The 13,840-nt window shown below is 39.0% G+C and overlaps 1 protein-coding gene across 1 annotated transcript in view; it reads right to left on the bottom strand.

Annotated features, from left to right (window-relative positions):
* Lrrc72 (leucine rich repeat containing 72) overlaps positions 1 to 11,306 on the bottom strand; it is a 46,608-nt gene extending 35,302 nt beyond the window's left edge. Inside the window, exons 1-3 of the mRNA XM_034514448.2 lie at positions 11,110 to 11,306; positions 5,862 to 5,935; positions 1,605 to 1,674 (exon numbers count right to left, since the gene is read on the bottom strand). Coding sequence (XP_034370339.1) covers positions 1,605 to 1,674; positions 5,862 to 5,935; positions 11,110 to 11,199 — 234 coding nt within the window. The 5' untranslated portion in view covers positions 11,200 to 11,306. The remainder of the gene's footprint in view (positions 1 to 1,604; positions 1,675 to 5,861; positions 5,936 to 11,109) is intronic.
* Between the last annotated feature and the right edge of the window lie 2,534 nt (positions 11,307 to 13,840).

Raw genomic sequence — 13,840 nt, 5'->3', positions numbered from 1 at the left:
TGGTGTGTGTGTGTGTGTGTGTGTGTGTGTGAGCGTGTGTGTGTATGTGAATATGTTCAATGTACATATGAAGATGTTATAGTGTAACCTATAGTTTTGTATAATTAGCATACACTAAAATGCAATATTAATAAAAGAATGTGGATCTGAGACACTGTATAAGGAATGACCAAAGTATATAGTGTCATGGTCCAGAGACTTCAATTACAAGTAGCGTTTGGATAAAGGTCAGGTCAGAAACAGCAAGTGGAAAGAACCAGAACTGGAGAGTGGTTAGCCTTTGGTTGTTATATCTAAATAATGGAGAAAATCAACTTGGAGCAAGACTTTATTTTGGCCCTGGGTTTCAGAGCTTTCAGTCTACTTATAGCCTAGCTGAATTGTGTCTGATAGTGAGGCAGAGTATTTCAGGAGGAACGTGTGGCCGATGAGACTGCTCAAGATAGCCAGGAAGCTAAGAGTGAGGAAGAGGCCATAGTTCCAATAGACCCTCAATGACACAACAGTCCTCCACTAGGCTCCACCTCCTAATGTTCCCATCACCCTTATTAGCACCATAGGCTGCTCACCAGGCCCTTACCACAGGAGACTATAAAGGCCATGGTAGATGAATACCATCACAAGAGACCTAGCAGGGAAGCTTCCAGATAATCCAGAGAGTCAAGAGCAAACCTGGAACACCTGGTAGTGCTAGTGGATACAAAACAAAGGATTGTTCCTCCTTTGCTTCAATCAACCTCCACACTACCCGAGTCTATACCATACCTGGCTGGAGATATGGGTAAAGACAATTGCCACCATGCCATCTCTGGAAAAGACTGGAGTGGAGGTGAGGAGGCAAGAAGAGGGATGCCTACATCTCCCTAGTTAATAAAGAAAGCAGCTGCCCACCTATTGTCATGCCATTCCCAGGAAAATGTTTTGAAATGAGATTGCAATGAATTCCTCGACAATGAGGTGTAAATTTTATCTTAACAAGGCAGGATCTGTGTGTGTATAGGGTTGTGTGTGTGTGTGTGTGTGTGTGTGTGTTTCCGTGCCTGTCTGTGTTTCATTTGTAAAAAAAGAATAATATATGAAAAATATTTTCATTTATGAATTTGATGGAAGACATTGACCATATGAACTGCATGATTTTGTATTACTAGGAAAGGAGTGGCTATCTATGCTTTCCTTCACAAAACATGGGAGGAAGAAATAAATCTGTGGTCTGACAGAATCTCACCTGTTTTACTCAATATACCAGATGAACCTATATCTGATAGGCAGGTTCCTGATATCTCTGTATCATATCTATCTATCTATCTATCTATCTATCTATCTACCTATCTATGTGTGATATATCACATATATATGTTATATGTGTTATATGATACATATAACACATGTATATGATACACATACACATATATGTATGTATGTTATGTGATACATATATATGTGTATCATATGTGTATATACAATACACATATGATACACATATATGTGTGTGTTTCTTATTTGAAGTTAAGCTTTACAAATAATACTTACTATTCTGAATATTAGCTCCATTAAAATATGAAATTAAGAGACTTAAGTAACTTAAAGATAAAATATAACATTACCTTATTATGGTGGAGCCACAAATATCTTAATTTTTTAAATCTAGAAAGATCAACAACTTCTGTCAGTCCCCTGGAAAGGAAAAAAAAAACATGAATATTAACAACAAGTCACTTGCTTATTGATAAGGCTGGCCATACTGCTAGGATTGTTTGGCAGAACTGGCAAGGCCTTTCCTTTCAGAATTGTTGGTACACTTATATTCTAATTTCAGAAAGAATATCATTTGATTTAAGCTTTTATTGCCAGTAAAGTTCATTAGCTGAAACTTATATCTCTGTGATTGGTCCTGTAGTGGCCACACAAGATCTAGGAGATGATATTGGTGGGATACTTAGGGACAGACACTGAGGAGGGGGTATTGTTGCTCACTATTCTCCTGGTCAATACAGCACCCACCTAAGGAGACTAAGTTTAATTCAGCAAAGTAAACCATCAAATTATTCACACACACCCCCACTCACCTACATTTCCTTTATAGTTCGTTTATGTCTTATCAATATTCATATATTACTTTAGTTGGCCTAACTGCAGTCATTGTAAGTTTACATTTGCCAAAGTCTTCCCCTTTAACATGTTTACATATTGAAAAGTCGTAGACAACTGGACCGGAGAACACCGCATATTCCTGATTCTTCTCAGTTTCCTAACGGTTATATTCTAGATATATTGCCTTAATGACATTAGTGGAAAGGCTGTGTTATGTCAGAAAGTTAGTGATGTCAGTTTGTCTCACTGCTGGTACACTAAGTTCTGTTATTTGTTTAGGGTCTGCCAAGCCTGTACTGCAAAAACACAAATCTTATAATAAAAAGCTAGTGTGTAGGGCCCGACTCTGACTCCACACATGACATCTTGCCCCCCCCCCCCATGCCATTGCATTCATTTGGTGACCCCCTACCTGATTTGGGATTGATTCTCATTCTTCTTACATTAATTAACTTTTCTTTCTACAAAGAGCATTTGCTCTTTTCTTTCTCTTGTTTATTTCTCTTCTTTGTCTTCTTCGAATTTGCATGCCCTCCCCGACACAATTTCTTGGATGCAACAACATTTACCAGGCTTCTCCAAAGCAACTTTCAATAAGAAGTGCACAGCACTAATGCATTCTCATTCATATTCTCTCTCTCTCTCTCTCCCCCTCTATCCCTGTAGTCTGCAGTCTGTTTCTGGGAAGGACTCCTTGGAACATGGAGCATCTGACTCAGGCACTAGACAATGATGATAGCGTGTTAACTTCAACTCTTTGTTGATGTATCAAAATGGCCTCTACTTAGAAATATAATGACTTTGAGCCTCTCTTTGGAAATTTCCTGTACATTTTGATTCTTTAGTACATTATCAATGGGCCCAGTCATCCTCCTCAGTTTTCATATAGTAATACTATAGGTGCTGAAAATGTGGTATTACATAAATATAAGAAAGTGATTCACTTTTTAAAAAGGGCTCTCAAGCTGAGAATATTTACTCTGCACACAAGCCTGTCCTGCAACAAGAATAAGATGTTATATTTTAAGATAAGCAAGAATGTGAGGTAGAAATTTACTACTAATGATGCTATGACTTCTGCTGACAATTATATGCCAATGCATGTTACAGACTATATGCTCTGCAGTTTCCAAGAGACACTGAGAAGACACTGTCATTGCAAGAGTAACAGGGATTTAAGCAAGGCTCCCCTAGCTTATTCATATAGACTGTTAAAGATTCTTTTGCCCGACTCTGTTGTCTTTCATATAAGAAGACCACTAATCACCGACAGCCAGGTGAGATATTTGTAATTTTTCTAGTGTTTTAAAGCTATCCTTTTCATCTACCCACTCTTGTGATCAACAGTATGCCCTTGTTGGAGTTGAACAAGGCTTATTGATACATTTATACAACATTTTGACTGTATAAATTTTTACTATTGTTATAAATTGAACTGATTTCTAGAAAAGCTCAAAACATGACCTTAAACATGTTCAAATTTTTTGTTATATACGTTATATTCCTAAACATTTATTTGTTTGTTTAAAGCTAAGGATCAAACCCATCTCCATGTTGGGCAAAGCGCTTTGTTAATGCTTTACCCAATCATTGGCTTAAATTTCAAGTAGAGCATTTCTTCAGTGTCTTACCAACAAGCAGTTCAGAGCCACTAAAAAAAAAAAATCACACACTTCCTGTAATAAGTTAAAAATAAATATTTAATATTACCAAAGAAATATGTTTATTAATGAATAATTTCTCAAATCACTGTAGACACAGTGATTAAATTCATTGTGAAACTGGAATGTTTCATTAAAGTGAGGCTGGATTTCAAAGATTTTAAATAAATAAATATATGCCATGCCCTATTATATAATAACACACAAATTATTCATGGCTAGCAAGGCCCAAGAAGGGGAAAAATCAAAATCACAGGGCCAGTGAAATGACTCAGGGTTAAAGGAACCAGCAGGCAGAGCTAATGGCTTGAGTTTAATCCCCGAGTCCCACATGGTAAAACCAAAGAATTTATTTCCTGAAGTTGTTTTCTACCCAGCTCCCAATACAAAATAAATATAATGAGTTTATGACAAGGATTAGCAATCCAGTCTTTGTCCATTTTGTTTCACTATAACCCCACTACCTGAGGTTTTTTTTTGTTTTTGTTTTGTTTTTGGAACAGATTTGATGAGGCTCAGGATAAGCAGGAGGCACAAGATGAATCTTTGTCTCTTTCTCAGATTCTGTCGGAAAGAATGATCCTGGCAACGGCAGAGATACGCTTTTATGGTGTGTGGTCCCTAAATAGTAACTTATTTATTCTGATGGTTAAAGAGCTAATGGCCAATGGGGGAATCCTGGTTAGCTGCAACTTCCGGATTATCTCCATTGCTACGTTTCTAGGGGATTTTCAGGTGCTCACTAACCGGAAGGACTGTGCTGGCTTCAAGGAGGGCCCATATTTCTAAGCACTGTGGCTATGGCGTTGCCTTTCCTGTCCTGGCCCTGAAGGTGAACACCAACAGACCTAAGAACCTAAAGAAAGTGACCAGCACAGAGGGGCACAGAGACATCCACAAACCAGCTCTCAGGATGATGGGAGTGACATGCCTTGCCTAAAAAAGAGGAAAGAAAATACGGAGCAGTGGCATGGGTATGTACGGGAATGGTGGGATGCCATCGCAGATCATACTTCTCTTGCTCACTTTCGTTCCCTTACTCCTGTTCTCAACAACAGAGAATGGATTGCTAAGCCCAAGGTCAGGACAGCATCTGGTCCTCTTGCTGCATTATGACATGGTGAAGATATGTGAGTGTTGGAGAGCAAACTCAGCCAGTTCTGGTGGCAATGGCATTAAGCCAGGAAAGAAATGTGATGCTCTCATAGCCCAATCAACTCACAATGGCCTTGTTTCTCAATAGTGCTGCAGTAGGAATTTAGTTTCTAAAGTACGAGTTTTGGGGGACACATATGAGTCAGAGTAGTGTTATTGCTATTAAAATTCAAACAGTGGTTGTGCAGAATGCCACGTATTGGCCAGTGGAAATGCACTGTGGTCAGAGTCAAACTGGACCCATCACATTCTCTCCCTCTTATGCCTGGAAGTCTGTCTCAGACACTGGAGTTACTATGCTCTCTAGAACACCACCTTGATCTAAAGGAGAAGTTTTCTTGTTTGCTAACAAAATTAACATAAGTGTTTTTATGGGTTATAGCAAAAGAATTGTTTTTATGGTATAAGAACAGTGGAGCACTATTCATCATCATTATCATAACTGAATACTTATTATGTACCAGATCTCTAGTTTCTAACTCTCAATGTCACAGCAATCCCGTAATAAGGTTGTATTATTATACAAGAATAGAATTGCCAAATGAAGTAAAAGGTATCTCTTGATATTTGCAGGTTTTTGAAAAGTAGCACATATTGTCTGGGACATAATAATAAAGTTATATTTAGTGTTTTTCTAAAATTCATATTTTTCCTGGTGTTTTATTTGTTTTTAAATGTGATAATCTTGCCAGGAAAGTTACATAACATGCCAAGATCATCCCGAGGCAGCCTGGTTCAATACCCTCTGTCTTTTAATCCTTTTCAGTATCTTGGTTTTCCAGTGTAAGTGTCAGGCCCTCATTTGTGGTATAGTAACTAGACTGTAGTCACCTACCCAGTTAATCCTTAAAGAAAGTGTAATGAAAATACACTTGCCTCTGTAAAAGACTGTAAAATGATACTCGTCTGTGTGGATTTTTTTTTTTTTTTAAATTTTTCGTGAAGTACACTTACTTTTTAGAGAGGAACAGCTCCAAGACGTCAAGATCCCTCTTGTGGCCACATATCTTTAGCTGATCTTCGACTGCCTGATAACATATAATTAATCTGTCAAAGCACATTCCAATGAGCAAAAATACTGAGACATTTGCAGTCAATAACAATATGTCTACAGGAAGATCAAAAGAAAGGCAAATATAGAGGCAACCACTCTAATTGATAAATTCCAACACTACAATTATATATTATTTACTCATCTTTGTGGTTGAATCTCATTATTTTTAACCCTAGGCACAGATGTGTAAATAACTTTTAACTAGAGAGGGGAAAAAATAAGAATATGTATCTTTTAACTAGAGAGGGGAAAAAATAAGAATATGTATAAACACCACGATTAAGTTAATTCTCTATGAGGTAGAATATTTTGGCTCTTGAACAATTACTCTAAAATGTCCCTTCAGAAATGAAGAATTAGTGTTTGAAGGGGTTCTGTAATTATAGAGAGCATTTAGAGCCAGGTTACAGGCAGAAGGGTTAAAATATAATGTGTATTTTAGAGATGTTCTTCCAGTGGCCCACATTAACAAGTATCAAACAAGAGATTAAATGTCATTTTTTTTCTCTGAGTAAATTAATACAGGGTCCATTTTCTTGCTACAGACTTTGTTTTAAAAGTACAGGCCTGGCAACAGCTATAACACCCTTTGCTTTTTCTTTAATAATTACTAAATAAACAGTTGTGGGCCACCTGACTGAGAGTAATATGGAGTAATTACAGCCTTTCTATAATTGGCCATGACCGTGAGGAACTAACAAGATACAACAGAAGTGATGGGGTCACCCGTGCACTTCTGGGGCCCACAAACATCATAATTATCCAAGTCAAAACAATCAAAGATTTGGGGTGTGGATTTGTGGTGGGTGGTAAGACTGCAGTGTCAGAGAAGGGATTTACATGATTTTGAGAGTGCGTTGACTGTGAAGTGGAGAGCTTTAAGACAGTAGAGTGAGCAGATGAACAAATACAGAAGGAACTGAGACGGGTACATATCTTAGTGGAGGATGACTGCAGATTTCCAGTTCCTCACTGCCCTTGACTCCGAAGGGAAGCTGAAGTATGGAGTGTGGAGAGTTACAGGCTCAGGCTCAAGTCTTCCAATAGCTGGATTATATTTCACACTTACACAAACCAAAGCTTGAGAAAACTCATTGGGACAGGCTTGGATGTTCTCACCTGGGTATTTTGTCTTAAGCATCTAAACTCTTAGCCTACACAGTGTCAATCAAAATACTGCAAAGTGACTTAGGGCCAAAGGAGAATTACATTTTTATCCTGTTAAAGTTATAATCATGTTTTTAACTTGACCTAGCCATTGCTAGTCAGAAACACAGTGAGGTTGTCATAGAGAAGTGTATTCTTATTAATCTCAACATACTTCTGTGTGGCTATGAAACACTCCCCATAATTGGAGTATGGATTAAGGCATGTCCTCATAGTGGAATAATTTTCCAGGAGTTTAAGAAGATAGTGAAGGATATGACAGTTAATTTCATATGTGAACACAACTGGGCTAAGAGATGCCCAGCTAGTTGTTAAAACATCATCTGTGAGAGTTGGTGAGCATGTCTCAAGAAGAGATCTGCACTTGAGATGGGTGTCTGAACAAAGAAGCTGATTCTTGGTGGTATGGTGGGCACCACCCAAGACAGTGAGTGCTGCACATTTATTTTCACTTGAGGAGCTGGGTGCTCACTTTCCTCTTTGCCCACACAACCTTACTCCCAGCCATCAGCCACTGGACTCCATCAGGAACTAGGTCGTAGCCTTTCTCAGCCTTCAAGCTTGTAGATAACGGGTTGTGAGAGGTCCAGTTCTTTCTTCCCAGGTGAACCAACCTCTCTTAGTAAATCTCTGCCTGTGCTTATGCATGCTATTGGCTTTGTTTCCACGGAGATCAGGGAATCTAGACATTTACTTTTAAGTAAAATGTTAATGTCGATGTAATTTGTGTAAATCAACAATATCTGTTTTCTTTCTAAAAATATTAAATACATACAAAATGTACATCCTAAAAATAAAAGCCATCATGTGACTATGAGGAAGTTTTATTTCTAGAATATATATTATATGTGAATGCATATATGCTACATATAAAATAGATGTGTGTGTGTGTGTGTGTGTGTGTGTGTGTGTGTTTATTAAGATGGAATCTTGCTATTTTACACAGGGCTTGTCTTGAACTCCTGGGTGAATGTGCTTCTTCCATCTCAGCTTCCTGAGTGGCTGCAGTATGCTGTTGCCAATGCCAGAGTTCTAAGCTCAAAGTAATGCATTTTTAAGTGCTTGAATATTTTATAATAAACATGTATTAACTTGGCAGCCAGAAAGTATTATGCATTTTCAAAATGTTAGCTACAAAAGAAATATTTAACATTTTAATAATTTTAAAAAAGTATGAGTTGAATAGGAAAATTTCAAATATCACTGTAAGTTGCAAACTCCTGATACAATTAATACCTTACACGACTTTGATTATAGCATGTTCCTTTCATCCAATAATTATGTATGACTGCAGTACAAAGTTTGAATATCAAAGTGCCACAAAGTGTGCTGTGATGTCTTAGGTTTCATTAAGCCGTGATAGGCAGTTCCAAAATCCAGCCCCTCCAGAGTTTCACTATCAGTTCATAATACCCTTCACTTAAGAGGTCTTCCGGCAACCTTCCCTGATGATTTTGCATTGTGGTGTAAAACACACACACACACACACACACACACACACACACACACACACACTTTAGTACTTTTACTATTTTTAGATTTATACCTCTGTAGGATCAGGACTATTCTCAAGGATTTGCATCCACATTGCCTTATAACCACCAGCACTGATTTCTTCCAGAACCTTCTCTCTGTGTTGTATAACTGAAGCTCCACCCTTCATATGCTCCCCCTGCCCTGAACCCTGGCAGGCAGGTATCACTCTGCTTCCTGATTCTATGAGAGTATCTTCTAAGGACCTCTGCACACTTGGCATGGGTGATTGGTCTATTTCAGTCAGCAGAAGGTCGGTAAGATTTATATAATAATATGTATCAGAAATTCACTTAGTGACATTCTATTGCATCTAATGTTTATATAGATAGACAAGTGGGTATAGACCCCATTTCACTTATGGCCAATAATGCAAGTGAGACCACAGGTGTACAAAGATCTGTGCAAGCCTCTGCCTTTCTATTTGCTTAGGCAAAGGTGAAGAAATGATCCAGTAATACAGGTCACTATATTTTTTTTTTAAGAAAGTTTTATGTCATTTTTATGACAGGATAGACATGGCAGGCATTTTAAAAAAGAAATATTTTCAAAACAGTAGATCCAAACATAGTCACCCAGCCTCCACTTGAAACTCCTGGAAGTGCTTAGTTTAGGCTGTGACTACCCTGCAAGTTCAACTGTTAAAGCTAGGGGTAGATTTGGTAAGGTGGCTGCTATCTATGACCAGATCTTTAAGTAGGAGACAGTAAGCGACATCTAATGAGATACAAGAAGGTGGCAACTGGTAAGTACTATGAGCAAGGGGAGACATATTGTGGCAAAGATAGAAGAAGAAGAAATTCTTGTTCCTCTGGGTAACAAGGTTTTAGGGCAGGACCAAGAGTCTGGGCTTAAAGAGAGACAAGAAAAGAACCAGGGTTTTGATGGAAGCAAGGGTTGTGTACTCAGAGCTCAAAGGATAAAATCATTGCAAGGGGCCAGCACTGCACAGCCTTGAGCATAAAGGAAAGGCCATGGAAAGCAATTGGGAGACTAAATTAATGAAAGTGGGAATCACATCATGAGTGTTTACTTTGTGATGTAGATTTGGACGTGTGCACTTAATTAGCGTCCAAATAAAACTTTTATGGGCTTCAATAACTATAACTGACAAACCACATATATTTTTTTGTAAACTATCTCTTGAAGAATAAGTTAACATCACATGGTCTATATACATATACCTGTATACAAATTAACTACCTGGTAAAACCCACGTAGAAAGTCCAGTGGAGGTCTCCTTTTTCACATGACAACTACGTTAGTGTTTTAAAACAATGATCTGTGTGAAGTTATTTCCAAGGCTTGTTTCAATTTCTCCTTTGGTGTCCTGCCCTTGTTGATACCTAAAACATGGGTTTAGTTAACTATTGGGTAATGTGGCTTTGGACTTAACACGGGGCAATATGAATATCTTACAGAGTCTTTGGACTGGGGAAAGGATGTAACAAGCTTCCAGAAGATGCCTCTAGCATCAATGTGTGTGATCGTTGAACATGCACAAAAACGTTTAGACAGCAAGCAAAGCTACCTCTGAGAAGTCAAGAATGACTGGGTAACAGGAAATGGAGGTGAGCAATGGATGATATCACATGGTGTGTGGATAGAGGGTCCAGGCAAATGATAGATAATAAGGGCAACGGGAAGGCACAGGCAACGGTAGTGAAGATGTCATGATGCTGATCACAACATCATGGCGGCTTGTTTGATGAGGAGAGGAGTGCCTGGAAGGAAGATGCAGCCAGCTGTGAAATGCTTGCCACGTTGCCCTTGATTAAACTTGTACTACAGGTCAAGGTGTCCAGAAGAAATCTGCCTGTGCATCAATGTGGGTCCCATCAGAATTACCTGGTGGTAATTCTCCAGCCCAAAGGAGAGAAAGGAACACATGTAAGGTCATGGCAAAGTCTAAGATCATGGGAAAGCAGGAGGGAATCAAGCTGGGAAGGGCTTGGATTTGGGAACTATTCCACCAGCCTGCTAGGGGAATGGGGTGCTCAAATTTCAAGTTAATTGGTACTTTATGAAGAAAATGAAAATAATACAATACAAATTCGTGATGGGCATGGTTCCCCACAGGAAGAGAACAGCAGCTTTCTCCACGACTCATTGTCTCGGAATTTAGATACAGGAAGATAATGTTTTAAAATTGCAGAATGGTTAAATATTGCACTAAAATCTACCAAAGGAAACATCTTTGATAATCAATTCCTGCACCTCATGCAATACAACCCAAGTTAGAATTTAGCGTGGATACCTAATGTCCCCAAACTGCCATGGAGACTGTTGGTCTGCAGCTTAGTTAGAGGGACTGAGTGGAGTTTAGCAATGAAAATGCCCCCCTTACGCCCAAGGGCATCCTCTAGGAGAGCAGAGTGTTACACCCCCTCCTACCCCAACTGAATCTGGGTCCAAGGCTGTTGATCTAGCAAGGGAGGTGCCTCTTACCTTTAGACTGCTTGGCAGAGCATTTTCCGACACCTTCCGAGCTTTAGCACATGGAAAGACCGGCAAGGAGGACTTCCGGTTTCTGGACATCAAGAAAATTATGACAGTGAGGGGCACCAATAGCCCACTGGGCTTGGCCAAGACCGCATTTTTCTCTTTCTACCTTTCCGTCCACTCAAGGGCAATGTAAATCAGTCAAGCTCTGAAGAAAAACCCTGACTTCTGTGACGTTTACGCTGGTACATCACAGACCTTCTGTGTCCTCTCCCTCTCCCGCAGGGTATGCGGGCCATGACGCACAGTGCGTCATCTAAGTGTCAGAGACCAGGAGTGAGTGGGTCTGAGGGCCAAGCAGTCACCCAACAATCATTTCAGAGTTGATGTGTGAACACCATTTATGGAAATGTAGCATCCCTGTAGGCTACCAGCCGTTGTACAAGCGAGAAGTGAAGCCTTCTCTGCTGAGTCTCGGGGGATTCTCCACACAAATGGAAAAACATTACGATTTTATTCTTTATCAAATTTTACATTTTATTTATCATGGATTATTGTTTTGCATCAATTTTGATTCGAAATCATAGAATTGAGATTTTTATTTCAAATGCTGAGGTTTGGGTATCCCCTAACATATCCACACCAAGGTCTCATCATGCACCCATACCTAGGATGGAGAGTGAGATTGGAGGTATCCTCGACTCTAACTACGCAGGAAATAAAACTTGCTGTTGACTGCATGGGCCAGCAGCGAGTAATTAAATGTTTCCTTAGGCAAATCTCTTCTAACAGAGCTTTTATGTACATATGTATGAATGTATGTATGTATGTATGTATGTATGTATGTATGTATGTATTGGTTGCTATGTGTGTTAGCTGCATTGGAACCAGTCACGATGACTTCTCTGCAATCTCTTTTGTATAAGTCAGGTTTCTCTCAGCTGAAGCACGTGTGGGAACTTTAAGACCTGGATCCAGTTTGTAGTGCCTCTTGTTTTCTGTCAGGACATTATGCACTGCGTTAAAAAAAAATATTGATTGAACGGAATGAGCTGGTTTCTAGTCTATAAATCAGAACCCGATATTTAGAAATCAAATGTAGCTTTCTATTTTTTCTTTTTCTTTCTTTTTTTTTTTCTTTCTTTTTTTGGTTTTTTCGAGACAGGGTTTCTCTGTGTAGTCCTAGCTATCCTGGAACTCACTCTGTAGACCAGGCTGGCCTCGAACTCAGAAATCCGCCTGCCTCTGCCTCCCAAGTGCTGGGATTAAAGGCGTGCACCACCACCGCCCGGCCAAATGTAGCTTTCTAAAATGGATCTGGCTTTTAAATATTTAAAAGTGGTGTTAAAATAGATAGAGCATTGAAGATGGTCTCTGTAGAAGAATCAAGAGCTTGGGGCTGGAATTAACACAGATGCTGTAATCCCCTGAGAACTGTTGTTTAAAGGTTATTCTGCCAGAAATAAAATGAGAGATATGGCTCATTAAAGATGTTCTTAAAAAGTGTATGAAATAATTTATTAGCCTGTCTTCCAATTTTGCACTTAATATATACCGTGTGGCATTTCAGATATTAATATGTTGCATGAAGAAATAAGAAAACATGACATTTGTTAAGTTTTGTACATTTTACATAGTTTTAAAACTGTAGGCAAAAACTTTTTACAAACCTACAAACATATTCCATTTAATTTCTACTAAAACTGTATTTGAAAAGTTTATCTTTTAATCTTATACATTTTACTTTTCTTTTCTTTTCTTTTTTTTTTTTTTTTGGTTTTTCGAGACAGGGTTTCTCTGTTTAGTCCTGGCTGTCCTGGAACTCACTCTGTAGACCAGGCTGGCCTCGAACTCAGAAATCCGCCTGTCTCTGCCTCCCAAGTGCTGGGATTAAAGGCGTGTGCCACCACCGCCCGGCTTTACTTTTCACTGTAAGATCGTTGAAGCACATTCTTAATTGTGTGTGTGTGTGTGTGTGTGTGTGTGTGTGTGTGTGTGTGTGTGTGCTTCTCTTCTACCGTGTGGGTCCCAGGGATGGAGCTCACATTGTTAGGTTTGGCAAGCACACTTACTGGAGCCCTCATTGTAACATCTTGCTGTGGTCTTTTGAAAAATAATACTATTTAATAATCATGGGTGCTAAAATAATGCAGACGTAACTACAGAATGTCAGAGACAGAGGCAAAATAAAAGACTTTAGCATAAAAACTCTTTCAGAGATGTCCTTATGTTAGTCAATTGTTATTATTTTAGCAAGCATCCTAGCAGTGAGTTGAAGGCTTCTACCATCATATGCTAGGACGATAGTCAGAGGAACACAGCCCGAAATCTTAAAAATTCATGTAGAATGCACAGCCTCCTTTATAATCAATCTTGTTTTTAATAAAAATAAAGTGGTTCCCCTAACTCCTCTCAAATCTTTGAGTAATATTTACACTGAAGCAAGACACCCTGTGTTTATCCTGTGGCTTCACCTCCCTGGCATTCTGCCATTGCCTGGAGCGGTGTGCATACCCCAGTTTGAAAGCTCTCTTGCATCGTGCGTGTGGGTTTGGATAAGAAGAAAGGGCCCTGTGCACCAAGTTGGGGCATGTGGGGGGCTGAGTCTCAGCTCTGACATTAACTAGTTGTTGATCAGTTTCAGAGTCACTTGATGTCATTGGAGCTCATATTTTTTAAACAACAAAATGAAGAAGTTAAAAGTTCAGTTAAAATTTTTATTATTTAATAACATTAT

This window comes from Arvicanthis niloticus, chromosome 11 (assembly GCF_011762505.2).
Source record: "Arvicanthis niloticus isolate mArvNil1 chromosome 11, mArvNil1.pat.X, whole genome shotgun sequence".
In the NCBI taxonomy this organism is placed as follows: Eukaryota; Metazoa; Chordata; class Mammalia; order Rodentia; family Muridae; genus Arvicanthis; species Arvicanthis niloticus.
This window is presented reverse-complemented; position numbering and strand designations above follow the sequence as displayed.